This window comes from Gopherus flavomarginatus, chromosome 6 (assembly GCF_025201925.1).
Source record: "Gopherus flavomarginatus isolate rGopFla2 chromosome 6, rGopFla2.mat.asm, whole genome shotgun sequence".
In the NCBI taxonomy this organism is placed as follows: domain Eukaryota; kingdom Metazoa; phylum Chordata; order Testudines; family Testudinidae; genus Gopherus; species Gopherus flavomarginatus.
Window position 1 is genome coordinate 30,222,708 of NC_066622.1, and position 21,562 is coordinate 30,244,269.

The following is a 21,562-nucleotide window of genomic DNA, read 5'->3' on the forward strand; positions in this document are numbered from 1 at the left end:
AAAGGGGCCACACACAGCACATAAAAGCAGTTTAATGGCAGTGTCACGGCCCCGTTTCGCTGCTGCAGCGAAGGGAAGGAGCATTCACATAGAGGCAGTGTTGCTGGAAGGGGCGAGCCCAGCTCTGGGTACCTGTGGGGATGGAGCTATTGCAGTCTGAGTATCGAATTCATTCCCCCATCACACAACGAAGGCCCGGGGCCCCAGTTATTTCTGTCTTGGTGGTGTTAGGGCTCTTGGCGGGGAGTCCACAGGCTCTCTGCAGCAGCGGCACCCCCTTCAGGTAGGGCAGTGGACTTCATGTCCCGGGGCCCCAACACGGGTGACAGTGGCTGTTATAGGGAACATGGTGATGCCACAGGCGTTCCTGCCACGATAGAGACGGTAATAGCCCTGCCGAGGGGACACGGTGTTAGGGACAGATGGTACCGGCCAGCCTTTCCTCATCCAGGGCTGCTCTACACTGGGAACTGACATTGCCATAGCTCTATCTCTCGGGGGTGTAAAAATCCACACACTCCAGGAGACGTAGCAGTGCTGACCTGGCCCCACAGTAGCCTGCGCTAGGTGGATGGAAGAATTCTTCCGTCAGCCCAGCTCCTGCCTCTCAGGGAGGTGGATGAACTTAGGGACAGGAGAACCCCTGCCATTGGTGGAGGTGGCGGTGCAGCTGCTTCATGGTAGCGGTTTAAGTGTAGACGTACCCTCACTCCGCCTTTGTGTCAAACTGGAATGGGGTCTGAACCTGGCCAGGGAATGTATAATACAGGGGTGGCCAACCTGGGGCTCCGGAGCCACATGCAGCTCTGCAGAAGTTAATATGCGGCTCCTTGTATAGGCACCGACTCCGGGGCTGGAGCTACAGGCCCCAACTTTCCAATGTGGCGGGGGGGTGGGGGGGTGCTCACTGCTCAACCCCTGGCTCTGCCACAGGCCCTGCCCCTACTCCACCCCTTTCCACCCCTGCCCTCAACCTGCAGTGCCCTCACTCCTCCCCTCATCCCCAGAGCCTCCTGCGTGCCACAAAATAGCTAATCAGGAGGTGCGGGGAGGCGCTGGGCGGTGGGGCTGCCGGTGAGTGGGAGGCACGGAAATGGGGTGGAGGGGAAGCTGATTGGGGGCTGCTGATATTACTGTCACTCTTTGGCAATGTACACTGATAAATTCTGGCTCCTGCTCAGACTCAGGTTGGCCACCCCTGGTATAATAAAAGCCCACACCTCACCCCAGCAGTGGTGTGCCTTAGCATTAGGCAGGGGGAATCCCTGTATAAACAGTCCCTGCACCCCACCCAGAGGTTGTCTCTAGGATCGCAGGCTGCCTCCTTCAGACAAAACCAGCCCACACCCACACAGCCAGCACTGCCATGGGGCAGCCCCATACACTCCCCACTCACCTTCTCTCCCCAGCCTTCCCCCCAGGAGTTCTTGATGATCCAGTACCGCCTTTTCTCTGCTGTAATGAGTTGGTGAAGAGAAAGGCACAGTCCTCTTAGTGCTTCTGGCAGCTGAGCCCCCTACCAAACCCCCAGCTCATTTAACCCCATCTCACCCAAATCCAAGCCCTAGCACCGCTCATCCACACTCACCGTGCCCGTAGCCAACCAGCAGGACAACATGATCCACATGGTCTGGACTGCAGCTCTTCACCAAGGGCTGGGAGATGCCCTTTTTATAATGCTGCAGAGGCACAAAATAGAGCAGAAAGTGAGTGGGGGGGGGGGGGGGGCTTAGTGGGTGGGTCATCATGGGATGGGCTGAGTAGCCAGAGGGCTTCTCCTGCATTGCTAATTGGGAGGCACGTACCTTCATGGCAGCTGAGTTCAGGGTAACTGTGATTGGGCCCTTGGTTGCGATGTGTGCAGCTATTTCTACAAGAGGAAACCCAAATGTGCTGGGTGAGGAGGAGGACTGAGGAACAAACACCCCTGACCCAGGACTGGCCCTACCAGCCTGCTGCTGTCCCCACACACTGGCTACGTTGGCCCTTGCCACACCCTGTGTCCTCTGGGCCCCCTGCACCCCTCACATTCCCCTTCTGCTGCTCAGAGCTCTCCCAGGGGGAAGCATGAAACTAACCAGCCCCTTGGTGGTTTTACACACATCACTCCTTGCACCCTCCTGCCCGTGCACAGCTGCCTGGAAACTGACCAGGTCTTGATCCCAGCTCTGTCCCCACCCTGGCCCTGCTTCCCCCCTCTCCCCCCAGCCCTCTTTGTCACCCCCTAATTCTGTTCTACTGGCTCTCACTTGCTCCCTTTGCCCCCACCACTCCCCCCTGGATGGCACACTCCCCGCTGGCCCCACCCCATCCCCTCTGCCCCCAGGACTCACCCTCCTCATCTCCAGGTAGTGTCTGGAAGCCCTGGATATAGGCTGCCGGCTCACTGAGGTTGCCGCATGTTTCCTGTCTCCCTGTGTAGGGGTAGGCATCCTCGCTGGTCAGACCACCTGGGAGTGAGTGTATGTGAAAGTCTGGGATGGGCCCAGAGCACCTCAGTCCCTGCTCCATCCTTCCCCCATTCTGGACTCAAGAGTCAGAGTAAACCCTGTCCCCGCAAATTCAACCTGTCACAGAGTGTGCCCAGAGCAGGGTCTAGGAGTGAAGAGGGGTCTCCTTTCTGTATACAGTATTGAGAAGATTGCTCCCTGTCTGGGTCAGGGTCCATGCAGCACTTGGCGTGATGGGGACCCCAAACTCAGGGACTGCGCAGCATCCGGTGATGGGAGCTGCAGACTGGGCTGAGGGCCCCAATCTCAGTCAAGGGGTCTGTGCAGCACCTGTGGTGACGGGCCCCAATCTGGGTCGGGATCTGTGCAGTGCCTGGCATGATGTGGGGGGCAGTATGAGTCAGAGTGAGTCTTCATGCACTAAAGTATTCTCACAGTAAACAGTTGTGAGGGGTGAATAGGGGACAGTCCTAGGGGCTGAGGGGGCTTTGTTGTCTGCAGGGCAAAGGACCCCATGTCCCTCCAGTGCCTACGTACGCCTTTGTAGTATCGTAGTGAAAGCATCCCACACGTAGCCCCCTTTGCACCCCGCTCCGCACCAGCTGCAGTCCAACACCTCTGCAAGGGAAGAAGTGAGTGAGCACCAAGCCAGCTCCCTCTCTCCCCAGTCACACCCTGGGATCCTGCTCCTGCTGGGTGGCACACACTGACCAGGAAAGACACCAGTGGGCACTGGCTCATCCGACAGACGAGATGTCCCACAGTGGCTCCCACCGGGGTGATCAACCCACTCCTGGATGGAGAGACTCAGCACCTGCCACCCCCTCCTTTAACATCTGGTCGGGGAGAGTTCCACAGGCAGGGCTCAGCTGATAATAGACTGGTGGTGGGGGAGGTTGGTCATCGGATCCTAGCCTACCAGGAGGCAAGTCGGTGGTGGAACTGTCCCCCCACCCCAGTGAGTGCTAATGGGGTGCAAATATGTGAACCCCCATGCATGGAAACAGGGTCCCGTATGCCCCACACACCCAGCCTGCTCCCAGGCCGGTCAAGGGTTACAAACTCCCAGTTTGGGACAAAAAGAACAGGAGTATTTGTGGTACCTTAGAGACTAACAAATTTATCTGAGCATAAGCTTTCGTGGGCTACAGCCCACTTCATCGGATGCATTCAGTGGAAAATACAGTAGGAAGATCTATATATACACAGAGGACATGAAACAATGGGCGTTACCATACACACTGTAAGGGGAGTGATCAATTAAGGTGAGCTATTATCAGCAGGAGAGAAAACGAACTGTTTGTAGTGGTAATGAAAATGGCCTATTTCCAGCAATTGACAAGATGATGTGAGGAACTGGGGGGTGGGGGTGGGGAATAAGCAGGGGGAAATAGTTTTACTTTGTGTAATGTCTTGTTTGGGACCGGAAGTGAAGGGGATACTTTACTCTCTCCCTCTCCCCCCCCCTTGGCTGGGAAGGGGACAGAGCTTAGAAAAGCCCCAGGCGCCCCCTCCTCTATGCCCCATTCACCCCAGCCTGTGGGGCTGCTGCACACAGCAGGGCAGCGCTGGGGTGCCCCACCCTGTTCCAGTCCAGGGAGCAGGGCTCCCCCCAGCCCCTACCTTGCACCGAGAGGTTCCGGGGCTGGTGGAAGTGGATGTTCCAGAGGGACTCGATGTTGGCGACGGCAGCGAAGGCCCAGCAGGAGTAGCACTTTTCGCCCTGTGGAGACAGGAGTGAGACCCAGCATGGCGCTAGGGGGCGCTGTGCTGCAGGGCAGGAGCGGGCGCTCTCCCCAGCCTCAGCGCTGACCCCAATGCCCCACTGAGGGAGGGGGCAGTGGCTGGGGTTAGCAGTGGGGAGGGGGGGTTGGAAAGATTTTGTAGTTACTGAGCTGCCCCATGGCTCCCCCTGTCCTGCCCCAACTAACTGCCCATCTGGGGGGGTTCCCAACCCATCGCTCCCACAGCTACCTGGTCCTTCACGGCGGTCACGGCTCCTGCCTTTCTCCAGTCACAGGACGGGGGTAGCTTCTTCCTTGGGAGCCGGGGGGCCTGGTGCATGGTGGGGGGTGGGGAGCTCCGGACCATCCCCCAGAACTCCTCATCTGGGGAACCAGAGGGAGATGGCACTGAGGGAGTACTGGAGGGGTGAGTGAGGGGTGCAGAGTAGTGGGGGCAGGGAAGGGACGGAGTGCAGAGCAGTGGGGGTGGGGAAAGGAGGGGGCGAAGTGGTTGGTGTGATGAAGTGGGACTGGTTTTAATGGTCCCTCTGAATACTGTGGGGGGGGGGGCCTCAGCTCTGGCCGACCCTCTATCGCCTAGCAACTAACGGCCAGGTCCTTCCCCCCTGCAAGGGGATGCTAAAGGTGTTGGAGACGGAGATCAGGTGACCTTCTGGCCTGGGAAAGAGAGACAGCCCAGAGAGGAGGGGCAGGAGCAGGGTTTTGGTAGTTTTTGGAACCTGGCTGGAAAATGGAGGGGAGCGGCGGGGCTGTGGCCTCCCTGGGGCCCCAGATGGACCTAACTAATTGGAGGTTTTGTTATCTGTACTGGCAAGACCTGTTGTGGACTGTGTTCCTGTCATCTAAATAAACCTCTGTTTTACTGGCTGGCTGAGAGTCACATCTGACTGCAAGGTGGGGGTGCAGGACCCTGTGGCTTCCCCAGCACCCCGACTGGGTGGACTCACTGTGGGAAGCACACGGAGGGGCACATGCTGAATGCTATGTGTGAGCTTCCTGCCCTAAAGATAGTCTGCTCCAAGGGAGAGGAGGCTCCCCAAAGTCCTGACTGGCTTTGTGGGGAGCAGTTCCAGAGCATTGCCCAGGGACTCCGTGACAACTGGTAGCAGTGGTGGGATCTACTGCACTCTGTGGACAGAGCTTCCTGCAGTAAGTGACTGGGGAACAGTAAAACGAAGGGATGATTTTAGGGGTGATTAACCCCTGGGAGTGTGTGACTAGTGAGAAGGACTTTGCAGTAACAGGGTCTCCTGGGGGATTATAGCGAGCGGTCCCAGGGGTGGAGGAGTCTGCAGCTCAACCCTGGCAGAGAGGTGGTGACCTCAAGAAGGACTGGCACACTAGGGGTCTCCCTGGAAACCGTGGGGAGCAGTGAGCACCCAGGCCTGTGAGTGGCCAGCAGGAAGATGTATGCCAAGCAGCTTAAGTGCGACCTGGTGGAGCTGTGCAAGCAGAGGGGGCTGCGCAGAGGGAGGATCACCAAAGACCAGCTGATTGCCCAGCTGGAGGAGGGAGACTGCTTGAATGAACTGATCCCTGTCTCTGAGGGAAGCAGCCTGGCTGATGCAGCACAGGCACCAGTGTCTGTCCCAGCTGGGAGTGGTCAGCCGGCGGCTGAGGGCTTCCCTATGCCTAGGGGAAGGGCGGGGAGGAGCCCAGTGAATACCGAGGGCACTGTGACACCCCTGGCCAGCAGAGGCGAAGCTCGCCAGCCAGCAGGGGATCGTCCCAGCAACGCTGGGCATCCGTAGAGTGGAAGCGGCTGGAATGGGAGAAAGAGCTAAAACTCAGAGCTGGAGGATCGTGAGAGACAGAGGGAACATGACTGGGAGGAGAAAGAGAGACTGCGTCATCATGAGCTGGAACTGGCGAGGCTGAGGGGCAGCGGGCACCCGGCTGCAGTGAGTGAGGGGGGGACCAGTTCTGCGCAGAGCTTTGATAAGTGCATCCTGGCCCAGCGTAAGGAGGGGGAGGACATGGATGACATCCTGGATGTCTTTGAGACGGCCTGCGAGCTGCACCAGGTAGATCCTGTGGACAGGCTCCGGGATCTGACTCCCTTACTGGACTCCAAAGCCGTGGCATTGTACGGCCAACTGGAAGAGGCGGAAAAAGGGGACTACGAACTATTCAAAAAGGCCCTGCTGCGCGAGTTTGGGCTGACTCCTGATATGTACTGGGAAAGGTTCCGGGGTCAGGATAAAACCCCTGAGGTCTCATATCTGCAACTAGCTGGCAAGTGGGCCAATGGGGCCCAAACGAAGGGGGACCTGGTTAAACTGCTGGTACTGGAGCAACTGTATGAGCGGTGCCCATCTGACCTGAGGCTGTGGTTGAGGGACCAAAAGCCAGAGAACCCGCGACATGCAGGGCGGCTGGCCGATGAGTTTGTGAAGAGCCAGTCAGGGGTGGCAGGGAGGAGTCCCAAAGAAACAGGCCTGCCATGATGCAGAAAGAGTGTGATCCTGGGACCTCCCATAAGGAAAACGTGGAGAACCCCCTCCTAAGGGGAATATCTGGCGTCAGGGCCAACCGACCAGTTCGGGGGGACCAATGGGACATGGGCTGCTATCAAAGAGGCCACATACAGACCCAGTGCCCCAGGCTCAGGTACAGACCAAGCAAACTGGACCCACAGAGGGTTAACAGGGTAGCGGCCCAACTGGACCAGGAGCAGGCTTCCCAGGAAAGGGGTGCTGGCAGCTTATCAACTGTTCAGGAGGGAGGAGGGCCCCAAGCCACCTCCTCTGCAGAGCTGGATGCTCCGGACATCAGGTTTTCCATTTACAGGGTGGGCGCAGGGCCCTGCGAAATGAGTGCCTTGGCGGTGGATGGAAGGAAAGTCTATGGATACTGGGACATGGCTGCTGAGGTAACGCCGGCCCATCCCGAGGTGGTAGCTCCAGATCAGGTGATGCCCAACACCTATCTGACCCTGACGGGGGTGGGTGGAACCCCATGCAAGGTGCCCATGGCAAGAATACACTTGAAATGGTGGGACAAGGAGGGCCCCAAGAAAATGGGGGTGCACCCCCATTTACCCACTGAGGTGTTAATGGGGGGCATGCAGAACTGGCCAAGCAACTTCCAGGGTGCCCTGGTCGTGACCCATAGCCCAAGCCTGCACGGGACACTGCGCCCTGACCTCGAGAAGAGTACCTTGCCCGAGGAGCAGAACCCTGCCCTGGTGGGGAGGGAACGCCCAGAAACACAGCTCAAGGAGACTGCAGCTTCAGACGGTGAGAGAGAGCAGGTGTCCATCGCTGCCCCAGTGCTGAGAGTTTCAGGCCGAGTTGCAGAAAGATCCCTCCTTGCGGAAGATAAGGGACCTGGCCAACCTCAATGTGGTACAGACCATGGGGGGAGGTTGCCAGAAAAGGTTCCTGTGGGAGAAGGGGTTCCTGTACTGAGAATGGGCTCCCCTGGGGCAAATGGAGTCGGGGGGGATCAGGAGGCAGCTGGTGGTATCCCGGAAGTATCTCCGCCAGCTGCTGTGCCGGGCCCATGACATCCCCCTCTCAGGGCACCAGGGAGCCTGGCGTACCCAGCAGAGGCTGCTACCGAACTTTTACTGGCCTGGAGTCTTTACTAATGTTCGGCAGTACTGCCGATCCTGTGACCCCTGCCACAGGGTGAGGAAGGCCCGGGACAAGGGGAAAATGGCTGTAGAACCCTTGCCTAGCACAGAGGAGCCTTTCCAGAGCGGGGCCAGGGTCAAAAGGGAGTCTCTGAACCAAGAGAGCCCGAATCAGAGCCCCCCAGACTGGAACGCTGGGAGAAGACCCCAGCCCAGCTTGAACCCCAGGGGTATTGGGGTGGGGAAAGGACATGGGCCACGTAAGCCTTCCCACCTGCAGACTACGGGTGCCATTGAGCAACCCTGACCTAAAGGGGGGCAGGAAACTGGAAGGGCCTGGTGTAACTCTTCCCCCAGAAGGGGGAAGGGGAGGCTGGGGCATCCCTGGGAACGTGGGTAGATTCAAACTTCCCCAGGTCACTGGCTGAAGTGACCCTGCTCAGTTCGGTCTCGAAGGGGGGAGAGGTGTGACGAAGTGGGACTGGTTTTAATGGTCCCTCTGAATACTGTGGGGGGGCCTCAGCTCTGGCCGACCCTCTGTCGCCTAGCAACTAATGGCCAGGCCTTCCCCCCTCTGCAAGGGGATGCTAAAGGTGTTGGAGACAGAGAGATCAGGTGACCTCCTGGCCCCGGAAAGAGACAAAGCCCAGAGAGGAGGGGCAGGATGGGGGGGTTGGTAGTTCTCGGTAGCTGGCTGGAAAATGGAGAGGAGCCCCAAGGAGGCTCAGGCCTCCCAGCAGGGCTGTGGCCTGCCTGGGGCCCTAGATGGACCTAACTAATGGGGGGTCTTGTTGTCTGTACTGGCAAGACCTGTGCTGGACTGTGTTCCTATCATCTAAGTAAACCTCTGTTTTAGTGGCTGGCTGAGAGTCACGTCTGACTGCAAGGTGGGGGTGCAGGACCTTGTGGCTTCCCCAGCACCCCGACTGGGTGGACTCTCTGTGGGAAGCACACGGAGGGGCACATGCTGAATGCTACGTGTGAGCTTCCTGCCCTAAAGATAGTCTGCTCCAAGGGAGAGGAGGCTCCCCAAAGTCCTGACTGGCTTTGTGGGGAGCAGTTCCAGAGCATCGCCCAGGGACTCCGTGACAGTTGGGGGCAGGGGAAGGAAGTGCATAGTGGTGGGGGTGGGGAAGGGAGAAGGTGCATGGGAGGGGCACAGAGCGGTGGGAGCGGGTGAAGTGGCGTGCAGAACAGTCAGGGCAGGAAAAGGGGTGCAGAGCAGTGGGTGGAGAAGAGAGGGGTTCAGAGCTGTGGGGCAGGGAAGGAGGGGGCAGGGGAAGGGAGGGCAGAATGGGGGGGCAGAGAGGGTGCATGGGAGGGATGCAGGGTGGGTAGGGGGTTGAAGAGTGGTGGGGGCTGGGAAAGGAGGGGTGCACAGGAGGGAATGCAGAGCAGTGGGTGAAGGGGAAGGGAAGGGTGCAGAGCAGTGGGAGTGGAAAAGGAGGGGTGCACTGGAGGGGATGCATGGAAGGGGTGCAGGGTGGGTAAGAAGGGGTGAAGAGTGGTGGGGGCCAGGAAAGGAGGGGTGCACGGGAGGGAGTGCAGAGCAGTGGGGGCAGGAGAAGGGGGTTGCACGGGAGGGGTGCAGGGCAGTGGGGACAGGGGAAGGGGGTTGCATGGGAGGGGCGCAGGGCAGTGAGGGAAGGGGAAGGATGGGGTGCATGGGAGGGGGTGCAGAGCAGTAGGGGAAGGGAGGGATGCAGAGTTGCAGGGGAGAGGGATGCGGTGCTCAAAGGTGCTGGGCGTTGGGGGTCACTCCCCACCTGTCCAGTCGCTGAAGCGGGTCACCCCATACTGCCCCGTGCCCAGCTCCGTCTCCTGCAGCCACCGCGCCGCGAGCAGGCTCCGTGTGAAGATCCTGAAGCGTCTGCGCTGCTCTGGAGGGAGATGGGGGGATCACGGGCACTGGGGGGGCACGACACCCCCAGCCAGTGGCATCAGACACCCTGCCTACCCCATCCCCCAGAACAAATTGGGGCGGGGATTTTCCACCCTCCCCACGCCTCTTTCCGTTGCCAGCTACAGAGCCGAGCCCTGGGGTCTGGGTGTGAAACCACCAATGACAGAAAGAGCGAAACAGCAGCGGAGCCCCTCCCCCCCCCGGGACCTAGGGGGAGGGGAGCATGCTGGTCCCAGGGAAGGTGACTCGACCAGCAGCGGGCAGGTCGGGCTCAGAGGTGGCTGGTCACAGAGGCGGGGAGAAGGGGGTTGGTCTGGTCTGTCCACCCCCTCCTCAGCCCCATCCATTCCCTGCCGCCCCCACGTTCTCCCCATGGTAACAGCCCCCAGGGAGAGCCGCCTGCCCTCCACACCAACAGCCCCCTCCCCCCAATCACTCCTGTCTGTCACCTGCAGGGCTCCTGTAGGTTCTGTTGAACTGAATCATAAAATCCTTGAACATTCGAGTCATTTCAGCCTGAAATGGACAAGGCAGGATGGTGGGGAGCGAAGGGGCGTCCCAGCAGCCAGTGCCCCTGCCTCAAGCCCCACTCCCAGCCCCCAGCTACCCACAGCCCTGCTAGTGCCCCCCCATCCTCACCCACAGCCCCCTGCTACTCCTGCCTAGGGCTCCCCTGCCCACAGCCCTGGTGCCCCCAATCGGCACCCACAGCCCCCTGCTATCCTACCACTGGACTCCCCCACCCACAGCCCTTCTGGTGCCCCCCAATCCACACTCACAGCCTCGTTAGCCCAACCCTGGGCTCTGCGCCCCCTCACAGCTCTGCTCATGGCCCTCAATCCCCAGCCCTCAGCTATTCCAGCTTTGGGGTGTAGGGTGGAGCCTGCTGTCTGGGACTGATGGGGGGGACATGCCCGTCTGGGTGGGTGGGCATTCGTGTCTGTGCGCAGTTTAAGTGTCAGGGGTGTGGGAACACGTGGAGCATGGGGGAGTGTGCAAGGAGCGTGAGGCACAGACTGCCCTATGGTGGTGGGGACTGGCTACATGACCTTCCCCTCTCACAGGTGCTGGTTCCAATCCCCGACCCTGGATTCTCCACACATGCACCAAGACACTGGGTCTCAGCACAGTAGCTAGTGGCTCTTGGCAGAGACATTCGGTGTCTTCTCTGTTCTTCTCTGGCGTTCAGGCCCACTCCACCCCAAAACTGCTCCCTCTAGGTGCATCCTCCATCCCTTACCTTGCTGATTTCAGAGGGCAGGACAGAGCCAGCTGGGAGGGCACAGACCCAGATCCACAGCAGCAGGAGGCAGGGACGCAGGACTTCAGGCCCCATGGCAGTAGCTGCTCAGTGCCTGCCCAGGCATCCTGTGGGGGGGCGTTATATGGGCAGAGGCAGGCAGAAGAGTGACGGAAACCACAGAGCAGAAGAACTGCAGGTGTGAGATCCGGGGATGGGGAGCAGATGTGGGGGGAGGGAGGGAATCCGAGGTGTGGGGGTTGGACTTCAGACATCCAAGCAGCCTCAAACCTGCTCCTGTGTCCTCAGGGTCTGCACCACGGGAGGGGGACAGATTTGGGGACAATGGGGCATTGTTCCATAAATTCCCATCACTCATCTGATCTACAATATTTAGCGAGAAGCACCAGCCCCTGGTGACCACCCTCTCCCCCTCTCCCCATGGAAAGTAACAGTCCCCCAGACTCCAGGGACCTCAGGAGCAAAGACGCTTCTGGAAGCCACAGCACAGTGAACCTCCGTCCGGGTCTGGCCTGGCCTGGCCATGCTGGAATCTGGCCCGGATGCCTGGGTCTGCACCGAGTCCAGGGGAAAGGAACAGTCATGACCTCCAGGTAACGCTGCACTGGAGAGGTGAGGCAGCTCAGCACCTTTTGGGGCTGCAGTAGGGCTAGGGCCAGCACTGACTGTGAGGGGAGAGTGCCCGCCCCTCTTGGCCACTGGCGGCAGACAGGATACTGAGCTGGATGGACCTTTGGTCTGACACAGTACGGCCATTTTTGTGTTACGTTCTCATGCTCCCTACTGAACCCTGACCCTGTGGCCTGTCTAGCTAGCGAGGCAGGACCTGATCAGAGACATCGAGTCCACCCCACCCAGTCCCCTGTCCTCCACGGCCTTGAACAGGTGCAGGCGCTGAGCTTGCAAACAGCAAATCACCTGACAGATTTCAGCCGTGCAGGGCCCCACCCCTGGCTCATTGTACCCAGCACCAGAGGGCTCTGTGCTACATCATGATACAAGCAGCCCCCTGCTAGCCCAGCCCTGGGCTCCCTCTGACTCTGCCCCTCCATCCCACCACACAGCCCTGCCCCCCAACCATGACAACGCCTCAGCTTTAGACCCAATTTATCCTCAGGACCCCAATCCCTCCTCCTGCCCCCCTACATGGGCTCATTTAGTTGAGCAGTTGCTGTGTTTTAAGGGTCCCAGACCCAGGGCCTGTGTGGGAAGGCAGAGGGATCATTAGTGAGAAAGGTTTGAAATCTCAGTCACTTCAGAAAACATGGTGCCTCAGTCTCCAGTGAGTGGGGAGCCCGGGGCTGTGAGTCAGGCCCAAGTGTGTGTGTGTGTGTTAGGGGAGGGCAGGGATGTTGTGTTGTGTAGGGAGTTCTGGTGTGTTTGTGTTGTTGCAGTGTTTTCTCTCTCCAGCTGGTGGAGGTATTGTGGTGTTGTGTAGCAGAGATGTGCTGATTGGGTGTGGGTGGGTGCTGAGTAGTTGTATGTTTATGTAGCTGTGCTGTATTGTGTTATGTAGGAGCTTTGTGGTGCGTTGTTGTGTAGCAGTGTTACATTGTCATTCTGCAGCTGCAGGGAGCAGGCCCTCAACCCATGAGGAGGAGGATGTATAGCAGTACTGTGATGTTGTGTGGGGGTTATGGTGCAGCACTGTTGTGTTGTGTATTGTGTCATTTGGTATAATAGTGTTGTGTAGTCATGTAGCAGGGCTGTGTGGTGGTTGTGGTGTGTAGTTATGTTGCACTGTGTGGTGCATTGCATAGGTTTATGTTGTGTAGGAGTACTGTAGTAGGTTCTGGTGTTGTCGTATGCAGAGTTGTGTAGTAGTGCTTTGTTGTTTAGGGGTTGTATAGCTTTGGCATGTTGTGTAGCAGTGTGGTAGTGCAGGAGATCGTTATGTTGCTGTGTAGTACTGTTGTGTTGTCTCCCTCCAGCTGCAGGGAGCAAGCCCTTGCCCAGGCGGGGGTCACACTGCTCTGGCTGCTGTGACTGGACTGAGACCCTGAGATCCCAGGGCCTGAGGGGGGCCAGCTGCGACTGGCCTGGGCTGAGGCCAGCACAGGCTCCCAGCATCCCCTGTGGGTGACACCCGCTGTTCCCCTCTCACCTGGAACACACCCTACAGTGCCACCCTCTAGTCCCTTCCCCCTGGGGGCAGCACCAGAATGATACCCTCCCCCCATTGCACCCCACAGAGCCCCCCAACCACCTACCCTTACATTGATTCCCCCCTCCCCTGTACACCTCCCAGTGACCCACTGCTTCTCCCTTTGTACCCCCGTCCTTCCCTTGCCCTCCTTCTGCCCCGCTCTGCCCTGCCCCCTTCTGGCGGGGGGGGGGGAGCACTGGAATGAGTGACACTCCCCTCTCATTGGCTGCCGCTCGCCCACCTCATGGTAACCAATCAGGTGATCCCGTTTGTGTGTCTGCAGATGTATCTTCCACTCAGATGCTGCTGATCCACCAGCAGGACTGCTACCTGGTAAATCCACTGGATCCTTCCCCTGACTGCCAATGATGGTCCAGGACTCCTGGGTGCTATCTTGGCTCTGGGAGGGGAGTGGGGTGGAGTGGTTAGAGCAGGGGGCTGCAAGTTAGAACTCCTGGGTTTGATTCCCAGGAGTGGTATCAAGTGGTTCAGGGCGGGACGACACACACCAGAATTCCTAGATTTGTTCCTAGCTTTGCCCCTTGCCTCCCTGAATGTCTTGAGGATGCACTTGTCTATAACCTCCCCTTACGTTCCCTCTGCAGACCTCAGACATCTGGTCCCCCCCCATTCCTATCACCCCCTGAGTTCCAAAGCCCCCTCCATGTGGAGACCATCCCTCCAGTCCCTACTCTTCTCCCTTCTAGTCCTTCTGACCCCCATAGGCCTCCAGCTTCCTGAAGATCCCTCTGCAAAGACCAAAAGCCCCAGTTAATTCCTCTGTGCTTGAGAACCCCTCTCCCAGCCTCCCCTCTGTGCCCCCAGATCTCATGTGGCAGAACTGGGTGCTGCACCCTAAGTCCTTCGCCCTCACTGAGTTCCTGGGCCCCTCCAACCTGCCAGACAGATAGTCACAGAGCAGTGGGGAAGCACCACCCTTCCTGATGCTTCCCAGCTGCCACTCTGTCACATGGGAAGTGGGAGAAATGCCTTGATTGCTGCAGGGTGTGGGGCAGTACTGTCTGATCCCTGGAGGGCAAGACCTGGTACCAGCCCAATTGCAGCCAGAGGTAAGTGTCCAATCGTAACCTGATCCCTCAGGCAAGTGGAAGGGTGACCAGTATTGAGCCGATTCCTGTGCAGGGTGCCCTGCCTCCAGCCCATTCACTGCACGTCACAGTGGCAAATTAGTTGGGGAGAACCCCCCACGCTGCTAGCCCTCAGTTCTCCACCCTGCAGGGCCCTGGCTGCCGGGTGCGTGAGATTCCACTGCTTTTTGCCTTCCTGCACAGCACAGGGCTAGAACTGCGTCCAGTCCAGCCAGATGGCACCTGCTCCTACACCACCCTCTACAGCCTCAGCTTGGACATCACCATCATTGCTGTGGGGATCCTCCCGGGGGACAGCTGCTGCACTGACTTAAGTCACTCTCTCCCCTTTACCAGCAGGGTGCACCCCCACAATGCTACTCCCACCTGGCCTCCAAGCTGTGGCAGGCAGCACCATCCCTTGGGGGTGCAGTGGAGCAAGATGACTCTCTGGAACCTCAGGTGTCCATCCCCTCCATGCACCACAGAGCCCAATAATCCAGCAGGTGCCCCCAAATCCTCCTTACTGCAAGAGGCACAATCTCGGCTCTTACCAGCCCTGGGGGCTGCAATACAGAGTTCCCTGCATGGCTTTGGGAGGAGTTACATTTGAACAGTATCAGGGGAAGAAAAATCATGGAACTCTGATCAAATTACCCGTTTGAGGACAAGTCAGTGTTGTGGCTCAGTGGCAGGTGAGGACACACACAGCTTAGCTACCATCAAAGCCCCCACTATTCTCCCCTGCTGCCAGTCACTGCTCATCACTCCAAGACCTTGATCCTGCCCGTGGGGGAAGGATCTCCCTGAGCTGATGGCTGGAATTACACCTGCTGTTCTGCTTTGAGCAAGAGACCAGCTCAGGGTCAATTTCACAGCTGGGTCCATTTCTGAAGAATTCAGAAGGGTCCATCAGATCATCTAGGCAGCTCTGGTTTGAGAAAGAGGAGGAAGTAACCAGGACAGCCATTGTAGACTCGAGTCACACCAACAGGCAGGAAGTGGTAGCAAACCTAGAAGTAGAAGGCAGTTTGGGTTAAAGTGATCAGGAAATGAGTTCAAACCTCTAAGGAAAGGAAGAGGTAAGAGCAGCAAAATAAGGAACATGGACTTCACAAAACTCCAAGGACTGGTAGATAAAGTCCTGTGGGAAGAAAATCTATGGGATAAGAGTTCAGGAGATCTGGCAGTTTCTCAAGGATGCAATATTAAAGGCACAACAGCAAACTATCCAGTGCAAAGGAAAGATGAGAACAATAGTCAAAGGCCACAATGGCTCCTTCAGGAGTTCTTTACATCACCTGAAAAAGCAAAAAGGAATTCTACAAAATGTAGAAATGGACAAATGGCTACGGTGGAGTACAACAAACAGCACAAACGTGTAAAGACAAATTCAGAAAGTCAAAGGCACAAAATGAGTTACAGCTGGAAAGGGACATAAAAGCAATAAGAAGAGGTTCCTTAAATAAATTTGGAGCATGAGAAAGATGAAGGAACGTGTAGGCCGTCTGCTTAGCAGGTAAGGAGAGCCAGTAACTGACCCTATCAGGAAGGCTGAGGTGTTTAATGCCTATTTTGCTTTAGTCTTCACGAAAAAAGCTTAAAACGGTGACCAAACACTCAACACAAGTAACATTAACCAAAAGCAGGGCCAGAGCAACCCATTAGGCGACCGTTAGCATTTGGGGGGCAACGTTTCAGGTCCTTCAGTGGCAACCGGATCTTCGGCTGCCCCGGTCATCGTTGGCATTTAGGCTGAGGGACCTGAGGCAGGGGGGCGTGGAGAGGGCCGCCTGCAGCAAGTAAGAGGGGGCGCAGCAGGGGAACCGCTCCCTGCCCCACAGCTCACTTCTGCTCTGCTCTTCCCCTGAGCACGCCGCCCCGCTCTGCTTCTCTCCCTCCCAGGCTTGCGGCAACAAACGGCTGATTGGTGCCGCAAGCCTGGGAGGCAGGAGAAGTGGAGCGGACAAGGTGTGCTCGGGAAGGAGGCGGAGTAGAGGTAAGCTGGGGTGGGGAGCTGCCGCACAGCTCCCAGGGCCAGGGGGAGCTGCCGCGGGGGGCCTCAGGTTGGAGGGTGGTGGGGAGCTGCCACAGGGCTCGGGGGGGAGCGCAAGGTGGAAGTTTCGTGATCCCCAGCCAGGTAGCTAGAGAGGAATCACTGAACCACCTCAGAGGCCAACCCAACCCATCTGGTGTCCTATCTCCAGCTATGGCCAACCCGCTGCTTTAGAGGAAGGTGGGAAAAAAAGCCCACCGATGCCTAGAAGGTTTCCCAACATTGTGGAGCCGCCTGGTCACAGCATTCAGACTGAGAAATGCTGTCGTGTAGAGAGCAAGGACCTTGCATACTCGGCCAGCTACAACAGTCATGGGAGCCATATATGAACCTGAGGTAAGGAGGTCCGTTCCCCGAGAGCAGCATTCAAACCTGCAGCGCGCACACTGGCCAGAGGAGCTGGAGTTTGGGGAGGGAGGGTTTTAAAAAAGGACACAGAGACAGCAAGAAGAGTTCCAGGCAGTTTACCCCCAACAACGGGTGATTTGGAGCCAGCCAGGATCGGGGGAGGGAGAATAAGGAACACTTCACATCATCGCTGTTAGGATGGAGACTTTAGGTGCATGCGGAAGGGGGTGTTAAAAGGAACCTTGGAGTCCAGATCCATGGCAGAGCCAGGAGTAGAACCAGCATTCCCTCCCCCACCCAGGGGCAACAGGTTTGTATAATTTTTGGTGGCACCCAAAGCGGCTCCAAGTCCTGCAGGCCACCCCCCGTCGCCCCACTGCCTAAGCTCTGGGAGGGAGTTTGGGTGCAGCAGGGGGGAAGGGTCAGGCTCTGGGAGGGAGTTCAGGTGCATGCTCTGGGCTGGGGAAGGGGGTTGGGGTGTGGTGCTTACCTCAAGCAGCTCCCAAAAGCAACCCACACCCCCCTCTGGCAACAGCTCCTAGGTGGGGGGCCAGAGGGGTCTCCACATGCTGCCGCTCCCAGGCACCGCCCCTGCAGCTCCCATCGGCCACAGCTCAGGGCAGGGGCAGCGCACAGAGACGTGCCCGCAGGAGCCGCAGGGATGTGCTGTCCGCTTCCGGAAGCGGAGCAGGTGGGCAGGAAGCCGCCTTAGCCCTGTTGTGCTGCTAGTGGGGGCCTTGGGCCCTTTTAAATTCCCTGGGGGCAGCAGGCAGGTCTAGGGAGATGCTCCAGGGGAGGCAGCAGGCAGGGCCAGTGGAGAGACCCGGCCCTGAACTTTAGTGGAGCATGGGCAACACAGGCCCATACAACTTGCTACCCCTGCCCCCTCTCCCCCACCATGTTCTAATCCGGTAGCAGCACCCCTCTGACACAGAGATAGGATGCATCTGTCATGCCACATCCTAGCAGGCAGTGCATGGAGAAGATAGTTTTCTCCAGAGCAATCCCAGGGACATGACAGGATGGGGCTCCCAATGGAATCAGGGGTGAGGTGGAAGATTTCCCCTCTCTCCCCCACAAAATGCCATCACAAGCCAGCATCCCAATTAACTATTTATTTTAAAATAATTACAACCCAATCCCTCCCGATCAAGGTGCTGTCACTACTGGATCCTCTGTTAAATACAGGATCCTTAAACGTGGGGATAGTTGGATCCCTATTGGGGGGCCAGAACCCCCTCTTCCCACCAGAATCCATTCCTGATGGGCAGAGATGTCCAGTGCAGGCATCGCTTCCCACGAGAGCTGAGAGAGGCTGGATGTGGATTCTAGGGCCATCAGGAAGGGAGCCCGGCGCAGGGGGGCCTCTGAGAGAGGCAGACACACCCAAGGGGCTGCTCACTCGATGAGCTTCTTGGCCTTGAAGAAGCGGCGCAGGTAACAGACTTGCCAGGTGGCCAGGCCCACCAGACACAGCATGGAGAAGATGCTGAAGTAGAGCACGCGGGTGCTGGTGGACTCTGCGGACAGAGAGAGACATCAGGTGAACAGGGGACCCCAACGCATCAACACAAGTGGCTTCCAGCCACTTCACAGGCAAGAACCCAGGCGTCCTGGCTCCCAGTCCCCTCCTCCTGTGTTCTGTCCCCAGCCCTCGGAGGAGAGTGAGGTCTAGTGGATACATGGGGTACCTCCTCACCATTTGTGTCCCTCATTTCCTCCTCCCGCTGCTTCATGTAGGCAAAGTCCTTGACGATGGATTCAGAAAGGTCCTCGAGACGTCGCAGATCCACCTCCAGAGGCTTCAGCTTCTCTGCCTTGGCAATCTGGCGGTGGGGACAGTGGGAATGAGATGCAGAATTCCACCCCACATTGAGACACAGCCACCTCTGGGGTAAGGCATAAGGGTTGTCTATACAGGGATCTCTTGCCCAGTGATGAGACACTGCCTTCCTGGACTGGGCACAGGGGCTGTTTATACAGGGATCCCTCGCACCATGCTGAGATGCGGATGCCTCTGGGCTGGGGCACAGGGGGCTGTTTATAAAGGGAACCCTCAGAATTCTGGCCCTCAGGCTTTAGCAGAGCTGGGGATACATGCCCAACTGGGTGGATGTTGTCAAGTCTGCTTGGGCTGAAATTGCTGGGACTCCACCTTCCCCATCAGGCACAGGACATAGGGGCAGCAGCAGGCAGTGGGGGACTCAAAGGGGGTGTTACTCACATCTTCATAGTTCCGGGCCTCCACCCCATGTTTCACATTGAGGATGATCAGCTGGTCAGGAACTCGGAAACCCACTGGGGAGGGAGGGATGAAAGAAAGAAGTTATAACTGTCACAGGGGAGGGAAGAGCTGGTGCATGACCCCATTTCCCTTCCAGTCAGGGACAGAACCCTAGAATCCTGGTTCTCAGCCTGTCCTGCTGTAGCCACTAGATACCACTTCCCTCCTACAGCCAGGAACAGGCCCCAGGAATCCTGGCCCCTAGCACCCTCCTCAATGCTAACCACTAGACCTCCCTCATGATCACATGTTTCCTTGCCGCGCTGAGTACAGGAGACCCCAAATGAGGGTGGCAGGGAGCTGAGGGGTGGGAGGAATGCCCCCCAGGACGCAGAATCCCTGCACCAGGAGTGAGACCTCATACCCGACTGGGCGTGGCTCTCGAAGCAGATCTCGTAGATCTCGTAGTCGTCTGTGGTGAAAGCGAATTTGCCCTTCTTGGCATCCTCCTTGGAGTAGAGCAGGTGGCCAGAGGAGTCTGTGACCTGGGGTGGGGACAGACTGTGACCCCACAGTACTACCCATCTCCCCGGACCAGGCTCCCAATGCCCACGATGATCCTGTTCCCCAGGATAGAGGTGCAGTGTGTCCCCTCCACCCAGGAGTATGGGGTGTTCAGTGGGGAGACGGGGGTCCCTGATATCCTTCTTGGGGGAGGGCATCACATAACTCCGAGGTAAGCTTGGAGAACAAAGGGGCGGTGCACAGCTTATGGCGAGCGTAGGGGGCAGGGGTCCCCGGGGGCGGCCTCGCAGCCAGCGCTAACCACGGGGGGGGGGGGTGCGGCGGGGATCCCCAGGGGCTCTCACCCGGAGATCGGTCCTGGCCCCCGGCGCCCCGGCCTCTGACACCTCGTACTCCCCGGTCACCATGACGTCGCGGTGCATCTCCTCTTTCAGGCACTTGCGGGTCTGCGCCGGCAGCTGGAACGAGAGCGCCCCGCACCCGCCGGCCAGCAGCAGCGGCAGCAGCAGGGGACCCAGGAGTCCGGGGCCCGGCCGGGGCACCCGCATGGCCTCGAGACGCCGCCTCCGGATCCCCCGGGCAGGTTGAGTCGGTTGCGTCCGGCTCCTCTGTCACACTGTCCCTGAGTTGATTCGGTGGCGTCGGACCTGGCGCTCCCCGACGTGGCGCTCTCTCTATGGTCCGGCCCCCACCCCACAGCGGGGCCAGGCCCTAGCCGTGCTTCCGCTTCCGGCTCCACCCTACTGCATCTCCGGCAGCGCGAAATAGAGTCCGGCCAGCGCGAACTTCGGACCGTGGGGGGAGGAGCTCGGCTGGGGACGATAGTGGGCGGGGACTCAGCTTGTGTCGCGCAGGCAGCCCTGTACCCTTGCAGCTGGGTAGAGTGCGGGGGGCAGTCCGGAGATTTCGTGGGGCTTCTCTCCTCCCCTTCCTCGAGCTGTGGGGTCTAATGGATAGAAGCAGGGGGCCGGGACTCCTGGGTCCTCTCCCCAGCTGCAGGGGGCGGGGTCTGTATCCACCAATGGGCAAGAAATGTAAAAATTAAGTGAATCCGCTTTACTGGGGGGCGCCAGAGAGCAGGGGCCTGGCAGGGGCTGTACGTGCAAGGAGACAGGGGGAGCAGCCCGGACCCGTCCCTGGGCCAGGAGCCAGGAAGAGAGGCCAAAGTCTCGCTGTACTGGGCAGGGAAACCCCTTATCCCTCCCAGTCCCCCCCAGTATCCTTTAGCGCCCCACCCCCTTTTCTCGCCCCCCTACACCCCTTCCACTCCTGAGCCTGCTCCACAGCTTGTCCCCCCAACCCTGCACACCCCCCTCCCATGTCTTCCCTTCCACTCCTGCTTCCCCCATCACCTCGCTACTCTCCCTCATTCCCCCTGAATGTCCCTCCTTCTCCTCATTCCAACCTGCCCCCTTCCTTTCCTCCCCCAGTCCTGGTCTGTCCAGGGGTTGGCCTGGCAGGGGGCCCCAGGACTGCCCCCGAGAGCAGGGCAGGGATCAGCCCCCAAGTGCTGACCCTGGTTAAAAGGCTGTGATGGGGTAAGGCTGAGAAGGCACTGGGTGCAAGGATGCCTGGAGTATATGTCAAGCCCTGGCACCACTCCCTGCCTGCAGTGGGGCTGGCACTGCGTAAAGGAGAGAACCTGGCAGCCACAAGGAAATTAATGTGCCAGGATGGGGTGGGGGCAGACTGATCCCCTACTCCCTCAACAGGGCCCCAAGAGGTTAATAGGAGTGTGAGTGGGGGAGAGGGGATAGCTAGGGACTTCCCCCCCATGCAGTGTTATAGCCCCCCTTATTATCAGAGCAGCCTATGAATTCAAAGGGGACTGCACTGATAAATGGGATGGGGGGGGATATGGGGAGTGAGGCAGGAAGAGAGGTCTGGGGCAGTGAGGGAATATGGGATCCCTAGAGCAACCACAGGTATTGGAGGAGGCATAACAAACATAGTGGGGAGAGAGGCACAAAGCCCCTGGGAAGTTAGTAGGGATGGGAACATCTCAGCTGGGAGAAATTGGGCCCCGGGCTGGAGAAAGGTGGATGCGGCCCAGGCCCATTTTCCAGCTGGCACTGGGTAACCCCTGGGAAGGATTGGGGCTGGAAGGAGGAACGGTGACCACCCATTGCCCCTAGTGGCAGGGGGCTGAGGTTCCTACAGGGTTACCCCCTGTATAATCAGCATGGGGCTGGGAATAGCCCTGGCTCCCTGCTGCATAGTGTTATGGGAGGTATCGGGG

General features: G+C 58.6%; 2 protein-coding genes across 3 annotated transcripts; both read right to left on the minus strand.

The window, feature by feature from the left end:
• Positions 1 to 12: 12 nt before the first annotated feature.
• On the minus strand, positions 13 to 11,070 carry CTSW (cathepsin W). 2 transcript variants are annotated; one of them, XM_050960475.1, is made up of 11 exons: positions 10,916 to 11,067; positions 10,125 to 10,191; positions 9,539 to 9,652; positions 4,425 to 4,558; positions 4,074 to 4,173; positions 2,988 to 3,068; positions 2,334 to 2,450; positions 1,806 to 1,870; positions 1,589 to 1,679; positions 1,397 to 1,455; positions 13 to 393 (listed from the first exon to the last, which is right to left on the minus strand). In XM_050960475.1, exons 1-11 carry the CDS (start codon positions 11,009 to 11,011, stop codon positions 280 to 282), a joined length of 1,038 nt encoding a protein of 345 aa, XP_050816432.1. In that variant the 5' UTR covers positions 11,012 to 11,067; the 3' UTR covers positions 13 to 279. The 2 variants fall into 2 exon arrangements, with proteins under 2 accessions (XP_050816432.1, XP_050816431.1); XM_050960474.1 differs by lacking the exon at positions 13 to 393 and having other exon boundaries at positions 405 to 1,455; positions 10,916 to 11,070.
• Positions 11,071 to 17,674: 6,604 nt separating this feature from the next.
• Positions 17,675 to 20,051, minus strand: LOC127054380 (transmembrane emp24 domain-containing protein 10-like). Its single transcript, XM_050960481.1, has 5 exons — positions 19,668 to 20,051; positions 19,223 to 19,343; positions 18,799 to 18,872; positions 18,274 to 18,400; positions 17,675 to 18,094 (listed from the first exon to the last, which is right to left on the minus strand). Exons 1-5 carry the CDS (start codon positions 19,869 to 19,871, stop codon positions 17,973 to 17,975), a joined length of 648 nt encoding a protein of 215 aa, XP_050816438.1. The 5' UTR covers positions 19,872 to 20,051; the 3' UTR covers positions 17,675 to 17,972.
• Positions 20,052 to 21,562: the final 1,511 nt, after the last annotated feature.